Consider the following 16,185-nt stretch of genomic DNA (forward strand, 5'->3'; position numbering starts at 1 on the left):
ATGTATTTCTAAGGGGTATGTATATTTGAGATGTATGTATTTCTGAGGTGTATTCATATCTGAGGTGTATGTATTTCTGAGGGGTATGTATATCTGAGGGGTATGTATATATGAGGTGTATATATTTCTGAGGGGTATGTATAGCTGAGGGGAATGTATATCGGAGGTGTATGTATTTCTGAGGGGAATGTATTTCTGAGGTGCATGTATTTCTCTGGGGTATGTATTTCTGAGGGGTATGTATATTTGAGGTGTACTGTATGTATTTCTGAGGTGTATGTATTATTGAGGGTAATGTATATCTGAGGGGTATGTATTTCTGAGGAGTATGTATATTTGAGGTGTACTATATGTATTTCTGAGGTGTATGTATTTCTGAGGGTAATGTATATCTGAGGAGTATGTATTTCTAGATGACTTATAATTCCTCAGATACAGTAGAGATTAGACTAAATCACTATTATATTATATTATATCTTGCAGAGCAAGGAAAAAACAACAGTCTTCTGGATATTGTCTTTAAAACAGTTATTTGGCATGACAAGTTGCCAATTAGATGATGCATTGTTTAAGAATACCTACATTGCATATCAGATAGCTATATTAAATAGCAAATGATTCAACATAACACAAAGCATGATGATAATGAGGGAATTCTACAAAAGAATGTGATTTTGATTATGTGATGTCAGCATACTTACACTCTCCTGCATTTTTGGCGGCAAATCAGTAACGAAGTGACTCCAATAAGAACAACAATGAGGAATAAACCAGCACTCACACCTTCTATTACTCCAACCAGAGGCTCTGCAAAGTCATACACAAATTACCAAAGGTAAATATGATAGATGCAACAAAACAATATTGATATAAAGCCCCAAGGCGCAGCAATCCCTTATGCGGCTGTCTGTAAAGTGAGGATTACCAATTCATCTGTAAACAATGGTATATATAAATAAACTTGACAGGTATAAGAGTTCAGTTGAGTTTCACAATCAAATACATACAATGAATGCAAAGCAAAATAAACAAATAACGATACTCAGTCCAAAGTAATAGTTGATCACATGGAAAGTGTTGGAAAACCTAAATTTTCCATGTGATCAACTATTACTGTGGACTGAGTATCATTATTTGTTTATTTTGCTTTGCATTCATTGTATGTATTTGATGGTGAAACTAGGGATGTGCGCTGGACCATTTTTGCCGGATTTGGATTTGGATTTGGTTCTAATTCGTCGTCCGGCTTTGGATTTGGATTTGGATTTGCCAAACTGCGGTGACTGGCTTTGGATTTGGATTTGGATTTGGATTTTTTTACAAAAATTGACAAAAAAAGCTAAAATCACATAAATTGGTCTTTTTTTTCTTCCTAGAGTATTATTAACCTCAATAACATTAATTTCCAGTCAATTTAGACCATATCACAGCTTATAATATTGTTTTCAACATTATTGGCCAAAGGTTGCAGTGAGCTGACTGGTTACTAAGCGACAAAGCAGCGGCACAACGACACCACAGTATAAAGCACATCTATGACACATTGCCACACAGCAGTGGCAGAAATGAAAAGTAGTGCACCCACCCAGTGGGGTACGGCCAGCAGAGTCACAGTACTTGTTTACAAAGTGGGCTACGGCCCTAGGAGTCACAGTGCACAATCTTATTAGCATTACACCGCACATAGGGCCTGATTCACATTACACCATAAAGTAGTGTCTCTTATTTATGTTACGACACACAGTAGTGACCCTTTTACACAATGCCCACAGTAGCGGTGTCCCTTACACAATGTCCCCCAGCAGTGGTGCCCCCTATGCAGTCCCCTTAGTAGTAGGGTCCACTATGCAGTGCCCCCAGTAGAATGCCCCCCAGTAGTATGCCCCCCATTAGCAGGCCCCCCCCAGTAGTATGCCCCCCATTAGCAGCCCCCCCAGTAGTATGCCCCCCATTAGCAGGCCCCCCCCAGTAGTATGCCCCCCATTAGCAGCCCCCCCCAGTAGTATGCCCCCCATTAGCATGCCACCCAGTAGTATGCCCCCCCAGTAGTATGGCTCCCCCAGTAGTAGGCTGCCCCAGTAGCAGGCCCCCCCAGTAGTAGGCTGCCCCAGTAGTAGCCCCCCTGTAGTATGGGCCCCCCCTGTAGTATGGCCCCCCCTGTAGTAGGCTGCCCCAGTAGCAGCCCCCCCAGTAGTAGTAAGCCCCCCCAGTAGCAGGCCCCTCAGTAGTATGGCCCCCCCAGTAGCAGACCCCCCCAGTAGTATAGCCCCCCCCAGTAGCAGGCCCCTCTGTAGTATAGCCCCCCCAGTAGTATAGCCCCGCCTAGTAGCAGACCCCCCCAGTAGTGCAGACCCCCCCAGTAGTATAGCCCCCCCCCCAGTAGCAGGCCCCTCTGTAGTATGGCCCCCCAATAGTGCAGATCCCCCCCAGTAGTATGGCCCCCCCCCAGTAGCAGACCCCCCCCAGTAGTATAGCCCCCCCCAGTAGCAGGCCCCTCTGTAGTATGGCCCCCCCAGTAGTATTGCCCCCCCCAGTAGCAGACCCCCCCAGTAGTGCAGACCCCCCCCAGTAGTATAGCCCCCCCCAGTAGCAGGCCCCTCTGTAGTATGGCCCCCCCAGTAGTATAGCCCCCCCCAGTAGCAGACCCCCCCAGTAGTGCAGACCCCCCCCCAGTAGCGCCCCCGGACCTTTGACAAGTAAAAAAATAAAAATAATAAAACTTACCTGATTCCCCGCTCCCGCGCCGTCCGCTCTGTCACACGCTGAGGAGGGAGCCGGAAGACGGAGCTCATGTGTGAGCTCCAGCCGGCTCCCTCCGTGCAGCAGCCAATGAGAGTCTGTGTGACTCTCATTGGCTGCTGTAACAAACACACAGCTGCCGCTGGCGGCTGTGTGTCTGTGTCTGTGTAGGGCAGAGCGCTATCACTGTGCTCTGCCCTACACGCGAGGAGACCTGATGTCGGATTCTCTAGTGAGAATCCGACATCAGGCGGCCGCCGTTCGGCCCCGAACGGGCATCCGAGTCAGGCGGTGAACACCCGAACAGGGTTCGGGTGGACTCGGATCCCCAATGTTCGGAGCGGTTCGGATTCCACAGAATCCGAACCGCTCATCTCTAGGTGAAACACAACTGAGCGCCTATACCTGTCAAGTTTTTTAGATAAATATGATAGATAATAGCTACTAGTAGCCTGTCCTCATACAATGTGTAATATATTGTTGTAGAATGTTTGCTTAAAGTAAGGGGTAAATTTATTAAAGTGAGAGTTTTTAGAAGTGAGTTTTAGAAGAGATGTTGCCCATAGCAACCAATCAGATTCTAGAAATTATCTTCTAGAAGGTGCTAGTTAAATGTTAAGTAGAATCTGATTGGTTGCTATGGGCAACATCTCTTCTAAAACTCACTTCTAAAAACTCGCATTTTAGTAAATTTACCCCTAAATCTCTCTATATATAATGTTAATATCTATAATATCTTATTTTATAAAGTATATACCTATTTCTGTAATATACGGTGAGCTGCTGCATGATATATATATATATATATATATATATATATTATATACAGTCAGGTGCATAAATATTGGCACATATAGAACCATTGTAATTCCTACACCGTTCACCTGATTTGGATGTAATTACCCTCAAATTAAATCTGAAAGTCTGCAGTTAAAGCACATCTTGTTTGTTTCATTTCAAAGCCATTGTGGTGGTGAATAGAGGCCAAAATATGAAAATTCTGTCAATGTCCCAATATTTATGCACCTGACTGTATATATATATATTTATATATATATATATATATATATATATATATATATTATATATATATATAGTATATAACACCTTAATGACAGATTTCATAATGTTTCCACCTCTCCAGTATTTTTCCAATTAAATGTACAGAATACCAGCCAATAAAACAGTGTATTTTGATTTTAAAGCATGTCTCTAAAATAATAATAAGTGCAAAAGTTTTATTTGCTTCCCTAGACATGACTTACACACGTATTTGTAAATGTACAGTAGCTAAGACTTCTGTTTTATTATTATTTTTTGGAGGAAGCTTTCTTGCTGGCTGGCTACTGAGTGCAGGTGGAACTTGTACATTTGTACTTGTAGTGAGCTTCTGCCATTATTTGCATCTATTGTCAGTTATACATTGGTTAAGCAACTGGCCTTCAAATTGTCATATAAGATGACACATCTAATTCACTTGGTTAATCAACTACCGCCAAGTAAAGTGCTGTTTTATCATTGTATTGAAATTCTTAGATCTCTTACAGTCTATGACATTGACCCTTTGCTTCATAAAATAATATTAAATAACACTTACTCCCTCTATATCTGACCTATTCAAATTATGTAATAATTGCTAATAATTATACATGAAATTTACATTTTTAAATTGGTGTAATAAAAGTTATACTGTATGTCTACCTCCACCATCAGTGAATGTAAACTGTAGAAAACATTTGTAAAAGATCTTAGAAAAAGATATTTCACATTACTAATTCCACCCACGTTTAATTTGCTGTTATGTTCTGCAAAGATTATTCCTTATAATTGTGTCTAGTCCTGCACTTTTCTTACCAATATTTACACACAATAAAGGACAGCACATTATTATTATTATTATTATTATTATTATTATTGTTATTATTATTATTTAAGCAGTTTGAATTATGGTATCAAATAAACAGAGATATTTGCAGAACAATGATATAAAATCCATTTGGTTATTGTGAACAAACAGAATATGCAAGATTTTCGCAATCACAGTAGAAGAGCCATACAACAATCTCTCCTCATTTTTGCATTTATGGGAAGTAACCAGAGAGGGGTTAGTAGATACAAGGTCTTTCAATTTAACTGAATACCATTCTCAATTTATACCATGTGGTATTTTGAAGGAATTTCTGGATCTAGGGGCATATGTATCAAAGCTTGATGTGAGATACAATTGTGAAATATATATCACCAACCAATCAGCTCCAAACTATCATTTCTTAAACACAGCCTGCAAAATGTAAGTTAGAAGCTCATTGATTGGTGATATATATCTCACAATTGTACCTCACATCAAGCTTTGATATATATGCCCCTTAGACTTTGATAGCAACAGATAATTTGTCCATATAACTGTTCCGTATTGTTACCGGTGAGTGATTCCTTATTCAACAATGTAGCCTCCCAAGGGCGTAACTAGGAGCAGTAGGTGCACCTGCAATGGGGCCCACAGCCGAGAGGGGAGGGCTGTCTTTGTTGTCTGTCCCATGTTTCTATGTGAGTTGTTTTGCCATTGGGCGGTACATTGGGCACTTATATATGTTGTTATGGGGTCCACAAATTACTACATATGGACCTGTTTCTGCTCAACCCATTCTAAATAAAAAAGATAACTTTTCCAAGAATAAAAACAATTGGGATTGTCCATTCAGGGTCCAATTTTGGATGATCATTTTAACCACCTTTTCATATTCATTGGCCCTGTGGGAAAACAGTTAACAATGCCCAGTCTGGAGGAAATGCAACAAAATTCACCAAAATTTGCTTTGCATAATGGACCAAATGTAATAGGGTGAGAGTTTAGAAACTGTGAGAGTTTAGCAGTAAACTCTCACATTGGTCGAGTTTTACCTTCAAAATGGGAAAACATCTGGATGAGAGCTTAAATCGTGAGAGTTATTTGAGTCTAAAAACACAGCTGTGTATATGAGTTGTAGTGTAATAGTAAACACTTAAGCACATTCACAGGCCAGTGCACATACAGTAGCACCTATTTTTACACAATGCATTCTCACCTGCTTCTGTTGTGATTGGCAAAGAGAAGAAAGTATCAGAAAATAGCGGCTCTGATGATTCTTTTAGCTCTTCAGAAAACAGCTGCGTAAAAGCTCTGATACTAATCCTAGAAAAGGTAAAAAAAAGTTTGTGTGAAAAGTAGCATTTAATAGGACCCAAGATGTACTAAAATGTACTAAAATGAAAATGAAAATAATATTAATGTAACTTAAGCCTAATGGTGCGTACACACGGTATGATAAAAATGCACAATATGAACAATAATGATATCGACCATATCGTTATTGTTAAGATCGTTAATATTTTGGTGCCTACCAACCCTCAAACGACTCGGCGAGTGGAGGCTGAGTTGCTTCTTCATACCCATTTAAGGCTGGGAGAGATGCTCCGCTAGATGGAGCAAATATGATCCGGGAAAGAGGGGTAATTAACTCATGAGCCAGGGGACATAATGTTTGAAGATCAGGAACCGGAAGTATCGTGCGTTCCACTGAGTGGAACGCAAGCGGCTATACACATTGGAAGTACCGATTAGGGGATTACACAGATATATTTTTGAGAGATCCAGAAGTAGCGTGCGTTACACCCAGTGGAACACCATTACACCCAGTGGAACACACGCTGGTATAATTACTACTCTTGTCCCAATTTTGGGGAATATAAAGGTATCTTTCTTAAGGGATTTCTTCTCCAGGGATGAGTGATATGGATAAATGAATACCTATATACCAGTGGTATTATTACACAGAAATAGAAGGCCAATCAACCAATGGGGATCCAGTATATGGAAAATGTAGTAGTGAAGGGAAGCTTAGAACTCACACCTTGATAAAGGCTCCATGAGAGCAGAAACGCGTCGGTGAATCTATATAAGGAGCAGGAAAATACCAGGGGACACTGTGTCGAGGAGATTGACTGTACACATTAAACCAGGGGGATTACAGAAACCTAAATACCCAGAAGTTGACTGTGTGTACCCCATGTTTTTTTGCCATTCTGGGTGTGTGCTGTTCTACACCCCATTCATTCTGGTACGCTGCTTTGTTAATGGAACGTACATTTTATATTGTATTATAATTTGTATAAAAATATGCTTCACTATATTCTGCATATACCTTCTTTTTGAGGACACAAGAACATATATTAACTCTGTTGAAGAAGTGATTTTATCCTAAGAGGGCGGAGAAATTGAAGATATTATTGGAGTACTTTTAGAGACACTACTACTAGCAAATATTGGTGAAGCTTGGTATTTTCTGTACACTAGAGGAGTGCAACTGACTGCAAATACTGTATTTTTTTATTCTGATTTTATAGAGGGTGTTGGTGACCATCCTCGCCGTCAGTGCAGCACCATTGGATTTGGAGCGCAAGTTTTTTATTATTGTTATTGTATATTGTGACTGCAACAAAGTTGTACAGGAGACAAACAACCCCTATTGAACCTTTTGAGAAATTTACTGTGAAGCATATTGTCTTGAACATGGAAGTAGACTAGTGTGAAGGCCAAAATGATGCAAGTGTTTGGTTAATATTTTCTCAGTAAATACAAAATACATAAACTATATACCAATGCAAGTCTGCACTAGTACCTGCTAGACCTATATACATTTTAAACATGTAAACAGCAACTTAATAGATTTTTCATCCTTTTTTTAAAATACATTTGAAACACATTAATACTTAAGTAGAAATTTCTGATTGAAAGTTTTGTTTTTCTGTAAAACGCTAAGTATCTTTTATGAGTCATGTGAGGCACTGCTCTTAGCTATCCTCCTACATATCATAATGTCTGCCAAAGGGTCACAGCTCTTAGCATGTTATGTGGTGGAAGAGGGTCGCCACGGAATGTTTATGAATGTCATAATGCACAGAGCAGACTTTAAGCATGTCATGTAAAGACAGTAGAGGAGGATGTCACAGTGTAAACAGAGCTACAGTAAGAGGGGTTTTACAAACTACATCATGTGTAATATGACTGTAGTTGCTGTGATAGTCCATGACACTGATAAATCTGAATAATTCTCAACCATTGGGGGGTTCTTCAATTCTGCGCAAAGTTGATTAGTTCCGGGAAGGAGTTACCAGTGCAGGATGGGTACGCGATCCTGGCACTAATAATGTAGATGGTCAGAAACCCGGTAGCAAAATTCCGATGGTGGAAATCCCGGTGCATGCAGGTAAGCATTCTAACCCTAACCCACCCCTCCCGCAGCCTAACCCTAACCTTCCCCTTTGGCAGCCTAGCCTTGATTGTCCCCTCCTCCCTGCAGCCTAACCCTAACACTTCCCTCCAGCAGCCTATTCCTTACCCTCCCCCTAGTGCCTAACCCTAATCCTCTCCTAATCTTGAACCATCCCCTAAGCCTCCCTCTAACCCTAACATTCACCATCAAGATCACAGACATCAAGATTCTGGAGCCAGTATTCTGACTGCTGTTGGGTTTCCAGCACCAGGATTTTGACTGCCAGCATTGTGTGTCCTGGGATGCCGACTACATACCCTGGAGCTATTCAATTGACCATGCTGTAAACTCCTGACTAGATTATTTCTGCTTGCACCCCCCTGAGGTGCGACCAGAAATCCGACTGCGCTAGGGCTACGATAGTGCTTTCCGGCATAGCGCATGCGCTAACAGCATCGTGACCGGCACTTAAGTTGGAGAATGCTGGTTACCTTTACTTAATACCCAGCATGCTAATCGACATCTCCCGACTAAGTGCAGGGCACAGCGCGGTCAATTGGATAGCTCTGGGAACACCTTCCTGGCACTATTCAAATTGCGCTGAATTGAATCACACTCATTAATAGCGACTTGAAAAAACAAAACCAAAGGTGAAATGATAAATATGAAGATTCTTCTATTAGCCTACAATAGTAATACTTTCATGGGATTGTTGCATTGAAGTGTTAAGCAGTTAAATATTATGGGGCAGCGGAAGTTGCTGGAACATGTTTAGGTGATGGCCTGTGGAGGTGTGAGCAGAGTCGGCCTACTGCAATGGGGAGAAACATTTATTGAATCTGGGACATTTGATCATCCCCTTAATATTTGAGCAAATACATACTAGCACCCACTCTACAAACCAGTGACATGTGTTGGTACACTGATAGAGGATATCAGAAAGAATGTACATTTCTTAAGTATCTTCACCAACTTCTTCTGATACTACATCTGTCAATTGGCAACTATAAAAGATGCTGAATACGTTATGTCACAAAATAACACATTTTAGTTTGACTGCTTGCAACAGTGCACCAAGAACACATTAATATTACTATTTCTTTGAAATAATGTTGAGTTATGGAATAACTGTGTGTTTAAGATGAAGGGAATGAACCATTATGTTCATCACTGCTTCAAAATGTCCTTGACTAGCACAGACAACACTATATGTTCAAGAATTGTCCATGGACAATACATAACTATACTTTACTGAGCATCACTGTGTAATAGGAATAATAGGAATAAAATGTGACATAAGTGTAATAGGAAAGGTGCACAGTTCACAAAACCTACCTTATAGAATTACTAAAAGCATTGAAATACAAGAAAGCTGCCTAACAAATATATATATATATATATATATATATATAGTCAGGTGCATAAATATATATATATATATATATATATATATTATATATATATATATATATATATGTGAAGAGTGTACCCTCCTAGTGTACAGTAATATATTTGACCAAATACAGTATGTGCTCTGTGCCATGGCCATCTTTCCTTATGACCCTTTCACATGCCTATATCATATTTCTTATTTCTTACATGTGATCATTTGGCCAGCGAGGTGCACCATGCACACATTGGTCAGCCAATACCTCATCATTGCTATATTACTAACCTGTAGGATGTCCTGGGTTTCAAAGGGCCATCACAGAATTTCTTTTGATCTAGTTCACACTTTCCTCCCAAGTTTTCCATTTCACCACCCAGTTTAATTTTAAATGTTTGGATGCTGTAGTCATGAGTTTCAGCACATCTGCTTGCAAAGTAGTTTGTCTGATAGACTTTAATGGAGCTGTTCCTTTTGTAATCGGTGTATGTTGGCAAGGGGTGAATTGGGTCTGGCTTCAGATTTTCATTGTCTAAGATAAATGAAACAATTGTAAAGCAAGTAAACTAAAATAATTTGTTTCCTTCAATCAGCTACATAAACTTAATGACCACTTAGATCTCAATACAACACAGTTGCATATCCTCTCCCAAAAATACTTGAACTCATACTGTCACAGATCCTATGTGTATCCTCCCAAAAACAAATAATTTTTTTTTTTGGGGGGGGGGGGGGGGGAATAAAACGGGATCTGATTGAATTGCCCAAAGGGAATTCAAGCGTTAAAATCCTGTTTTATTTGGCTGAAAAATGATCAGGTCTTATTTAATTCCCCCCTGAGTATGCTTATTCCACAAAACACTGCAGAGATGTGGCTTGACAGTGTTAGTAGTAAAAGTAGTAAAAGTCACATTACCCCATTTGTAGACAATATAATTTAACTAAGTGTCACATACACAAGAGAGAATAGTGTTTTGCCAGTTTTAGAAATACATGTTACATGTAATATGTAATAAACTTCCAACACGCCTCATCTGTCTTTTATCACTTTATAGATACAATAATGGATGTCTTCCCTGCAGTAGTCCAAATGTACATACATAAAATCAGATGGCTGTATTCCACTTATAGATATGATGATAATGAATGCAGTACTGTCAACTGGAGGGGTATATATGCAAACAGCTAATCACAAACAGCTATATAGTGCTGATGGTGTCATCATTATTATCACATATCTTTACAACAGGCCTCTGGTTCCCACAAAAGGCATATCTTTTAATGCATTGAAGGTTCATTTGGTTGCATCTATAGGGGACGTGCCTCACTGACATATAGACATCCTTATTGTATCCTTATTGTACTCAACTTACCCCTTTTCTGTCTCTTCAGCCTTTAGAAGCTGAAAGTTTAAGATATGCTCAATCTATATATGGACATATTTGATGCATGTGCACAGTACGGAAATTGTATATTTACTCTACATATATGGACATAAATTCAACTCTAAATGAGGCTCATTATTCACATGGGTATAAAACGTAATTAAATAATACATACTAATACAGAATTTGATAGCAGAAGAGAACCTACATGTCCTACTAGACTGCCATTTCTTAATATTTTATGTATACTTCTTAACAATAGCCATATACTTATCCTATTCATGCCTGAGTTTTATGACTATATGAGTCTCCACCAATTGCTAGTAGACTATTCCATGGATCTATCACCATTTATGTACAAATGAATCTTTCTTATGTTACCTTTCAGTCTGCCCCCTTCCAAAAGTGATGCCTTGTTTTATTCCATTTCTCTATTTACCCTGTTACAAATCTGGAAGTAGTAGTAGTGTTACTCAAAGCTTCAGCATCCTATCACTCATGTTAACAATAACTTTATTAAAAATGCTCTGGTCATCATGCCCAGCTGGTCGCCATATGCTGCTTTGTAAGTATATCTTAGAGATAGATGTAGCCCTCATATGAAGAAAAATGGGAATTAATATAGGCTTACCATCTGCTTCTGACACAATCACAGTGAAGTATTTCACAGCTCCATTGGTGTCACTGAACCAGCTGCAATTAAAACTAAAGTGGATTGATGACTTGCTAATTAATGTATCTTTTTTATTCACTCTGATATGAATAGGTGGTGGTGGAGGGCCTAGAAAAAAGCAAATAAATGTATTTTAATGAACAAAAATGATTTAAAAATAAGAAAACACTTTATACCAATTTGATTTTTATTTAAAAAATGTGCAATATATACAGGTTTATTCCAAATATATATCACATAAAAAATATTATTTACATTTTTATAGTGCAAGGTCCTAAATAGATCACTCGCTGCGTTATAACAGTACTAAGCATTTACAATTCCCTGATACTTCATGAGCAGTACTTACAATCAATCATGGTTATGGTGCTGTCTTCTACCACCTGGCTTATCATATCTGCAGAATGCACTTTTATAGATACAACATATCTCTTGTGTGGTTCAAGATGCATGATTGTGAGCATCGATGTGTGTTTTTCAACCCTTCTGGAGAACTCCACAGTGCCGTTCTTTTTATATTCAATGCTATACCCATCAAAGTCAGAATCTGGGGGTGTCCATGCACAGGTAATAGCAGTGGAATTCTGAGGTCGGCAGTGAAGATGTTGTATCTTGTCAGGTTCTACAAACAAAAATCAATGATAGTTGATTAATTTCTCATTGCAAAATGCACCTTAAAAGCTCACACTATGCACAAAGCCATTAAATAACCACTAACCACCTTATCCGCCCACTATACAATCCAGCTCAGTGAGCAGTCTCAATCTACAACTTTTTTTACGAAGAAAAACAACAACAGGTGCAATGGTAGAAAAATAGGGCAATTTTGTATTTTACAGTACATTGTGGTGCACTTGTACAGTGCATAATACATAGGCTCCAGATAACAGGAAAACACAGTAACTTTTCGGTTTCAGATATTTTATATTACAGACACAAATCAGTTTAAAAAAATGTCTTACTTGTTCTCACAGTACCCATAATAGGAACACTTAGCATCTTCTTCACATTACCACTGACACTTCTTACATTGAACTTATAGAGGCGCCCTGGTCGAAGGCCAGTAATAATTCGTCCACCAGACTTGCCAATGTTATAAGGGTTAAAAACAACCAGTGGGTCTGTGGGTGCCCACTGAATTTCAAAGTCATCATAGTCTGTCCACTCTGGAGGGCTCTGCCATGTTATAGACACAGAGGTATTCTTTACATCAGCAAATGACAATAAAGCTGGTGGTTGTGGAGCTTTCAAAAGAAAGAATATATATTATAATTATTTAATTTATTATTAAGAGGAACAGAGACGGTGTCTATTAATCCTAAATAATATCTACATTTAATTAGAACACACATTAACATTGGTTTATATTAAGAACAATTGATCCTGTAGTGTAGAAGCACAGTTAATCATTCACTTCAAGCCAGAAGTTCAACAACAATTTAACAACTATTAAAGAGTCTAATTAACATGTCCCTTCTGGGTACTAAATCCAATTTATATCCTTTGACCTTAACAAAGATCATACAAAGTGTAATACATCAGCTTGCATTGTGTTGTTGGCGCAAGCAGTCAGATTATATACAAAATACCCAGTAACAATTTGCGGTTTTGAAACATCAGATTAAATGTATAAAAACCACACAAAAGTTATAAACTCTATAGCATTTTTTACCATTTACCAATTTCTTTTGGAACAATCTTAGGGATAATCCCATCAGCATTTCATACATCTGGGCCATTAAAGTGATTGCTGAAAAGATGAGTGTTTAACCCCCTTTCAAATAGTAGTATTCATATCTAGCATTATGCTATTAATTCACTACAGCTATCATACCATTTACTTTAACTGTATTTTACATGAATTGTTAACATTTTTTGTATAATGTGATATAATAGCCAGTCATAGATAGAAAAGTACTAGCACATTTGTATGGGTCATGTTATAGCCATCTCTTTTTATGATATCTAATCAACACTAAAGGGTTAAATCCAATTAGGTGCGAACTGCCATTTGAATGCCATACAAACGCCAGCAACCACACAGCAATTTCCAGCCCTCATGACCCATTGTCATCCTGGACTTACACATGGTGCTGAAAACAGAAATGTGTGAGTTTGGAGCTACCGTAAGTGCACTATGCAGCTGGACTAACTCGCGGGTGCAAGGAACTCGCAACTAACTTGGTTGACCTCTGCAAATGAGAATCATGTTTTAGATGCTTAATGGACAGATGGTGCACCTGAGAAGCACTTCCCAAATGAGAACTGTGGCTGTCTACCTTTGGGCCTGATTCAGAGCCGGACGCTATTTGCGGACGGTTGTACTGATAAAGGGGGTGGCTATTTAAATGAACCGTTTGCTCTTTGCGGTCTGTTGCCGCCTCTATGTCTGAAATAGCGAACAAAACATGCGGTCATTTTTTTGAAAAACACGCCCCCTGGCCGCTCGCACCATACATCATGTCCGCTATTTAATAGATTAATCGAGTACATCGAACAGCGTATGAACTGCTCGCTATTCTTGTGGTTGGTTTTTCCTACCACAATCTTGCGAGCAGTTCTGACAATAAAATAACCAAGTGACGTGGTCGATGACGCTGCTGTTTTAATTATGCACACCCATAAAACGCCCGTTTTGACCTTTAAGCACGCCTACGTTCTGATCTCCACTCCCCGTTTTCAAGCCCCTTCCCCTGTTACCACCCACATACGCCTCCTCCTGTCACTCAAAATAGCAGGCATTCGCTATTTAGCGAGCACACGATTTTCGGCCGCACTGACTGGTTCGCGCATGCGTATTACAATCCGTACGCATGCGCAGATGTGCGAACATCGCTCAGAATGAGTGAACGGCCGCTTACGAGCGGCTCTGAATAAGACCCTTTGTGTGCACAAAGTGTAGGTGTATTTGCACAAAATTAAATATGCTGTTATTCACATATGTTGTGTTAGTAAATGACCGTTAGAATAATTGTACAAACGGATATGAAATAAAACAAGAGAAGACCTGTAAGTATGTGGAAGGTATAGCCTGTATGTTTATATGGTCAGTTGTTTATAATCTCTGTTTAGCAGACTAAGGAGCTGTAAGGAAGTTGCGAGGAACGGGTTGAGAGATTAGTAATGGTACCTGCTAATTATAACTTTCATTTTATAAGTACCTGTTCTTGCTTCGGCAGTAGCTCTATTAGTTAGGTCACCGCTGTGTGTTACTATCACCAGCTTGTACAACCTTCCAGGAACCAGTTTCTGGAAAAAGCATGCACTTAGATCCTTTCCTTGGAACCTTTCTTTCTGTGTACCATTAGGATTATATAGTATCAGTTCATACATATCCACATCTCCCAGCGCTAGGGTCCATCTAAACAGCAGATTATCAGATGCATTTGTTTCTGATGTTTGCAGAGAGCTCACCGGGGCTGGAACTGTTAAGTGAAAACACCAATTGAAATTATTAAAATATATACTAGTAAAACAGGGATATCTTTGTCTCTCTTCCCCACAGATTATGTTTTTATTTCCAGACAAGTACTCTAATACCCCTCTCAGACATAAGCAAAAACCCGGGAATTTACCAGGGCACGGCGAATCAACCCAGGTCCTGGTTATGTCTCTGTGTACCATATTAACACCAATCAGGATCAAACACAAAAGATCTTGGGATAGACCTGGTTTTATATTGTAATCAGTATTAATACTGGGCATGAATCTTCTACAGTGCAATTATATATCTACCTAACATTGTATTTATGATCTGAACTGAAAGAGCATTTTATCACATTGGTAATAACTGGTGTCAGAACATATATTATTTGGATAATCTTATGTATCTATCCTGATCATCTGTAGAAATCAGGAGTGAACTTATCTTTTAAGAGCTATAATCATTGCTGTGATGTCTACTTCGAGTTGACACATGATATTGTGTGAACCAGCTCTTTTTCTATTGCCTATATATTTTCGCCTATATACTTTTTTAACTTTTTTGATATTTGAATGTATGTATGTGTAAGTAATAATAATTTTCACTTTGGAATAACTAGAGATCCTGTGGTGGCATGCTACACACGCGGACCCGCATGGTGACCTATTAATGCTACACCGAGATGACACATGCTATAATCCCATTATGTGAAATAAGTAAAGGAAAATTGAACATGATCTATGGTTGTTAGAGAGAGATATTTTAAAATAACATAATTAAAAGTGATATTTTAAGATAAACAATATAAACATTAGGAGTGCCCCAGAAAAAGAGTCTACTCTCTTTCTCTCCCTTATGCCTGGTTATGTCAGAAAGGATCTGATCCGGGTTGATATTCCTGGGTCCGCGACCCTGCAATCGACCACGGTTATTCCCAGGATTTGCAACCCATGTCACTGCCTCAGCTTATGTCTGAAAGGCATAACCCAGGTCTTGATGACTCGGGTCATGCCTAAAAGGACTTGATTGGCAGGCACAGTAGCGCTTGGAGATGACATGATCTGAAAGCATCCATTGTTAGACGGAAGACCCAGATCACTGGAAGAACTGAGTCCAGTGTGAGGAGCCCAGAAAATAACCCAAGTCCATCACCCACATATGAAAGGAGGTGAGTACTGAAACCCCGGCTTCAACCTGTGTTCAGTGTCCAGGATCCGAGCCGGGTTAAAACTGCGGTTTATGACTAAAAGGGGTATTAATAAGCAGGAGGGACTGTAATAACTAAGTGCATGTGGAGAGGATAATTAGGAATTTGCCAAGGTATA

The 16,185-nt window shown here is 39.2% G+C and overlaps 1 protein-coding gene across 1 annotated transcript in view; it reads right to left on the minus strand.

Moving 5' to 3' along the window:
• PTPRB (protein tyrosine phosphatase receptor type B) overlaps window positions 1–16,185 on the minus strand; it is a 141,610-nt gene that overhangs the window by 43,386 nt on the left and 82,039 nt on the right. Inside the window, exons 17-23 of the mRNA XM_088452567.1 lie at window positions 14,598–14,861; window positions 12,399–12,680; window positions 11,786–12,058; window positions 11,395–11,544; window positions 9,667–9,910; window positions 5,805–5,911; window positions 702–807 (exon numbers count right to left, since the gene is read on the minus strand). Coding sequence (XP_088308693.1) covers window positions 702–807; window positions 5,805–5,911; window positions 9,667–9,910; window positions 11,395–11,544; window positions 11,786–12,058; window positions 12,399–12,680; window positions 14,598–14,861 — 1,426 coding nt within the window. The remainder of the gene's footprint in view (window positions 1–701; window positions 808–5,804; window positions 5,912–9,666; window positions 9,911–11,394; window positions 11,545–11,785; window positions 12,059–12,398; window positions 12,681–14,597; window positions 14,862–16,185) is intronic.

The sequence above is a fragment of the Taudactylus pleione genome, unplaced genomic scaffold (genome assembly GCF_031769625.1).
Source record: "Taudactylus pleione unplaced genomic scaffold, aTauple2 ptg000038l, whole genome shotgun sequence".
Taxonomy (NCBI): Eukaryota; Metazoa; Chordata; class Amphibia; order Anura; family Myobatrachidae; genus Taudactylus; species Taudactylus pleione.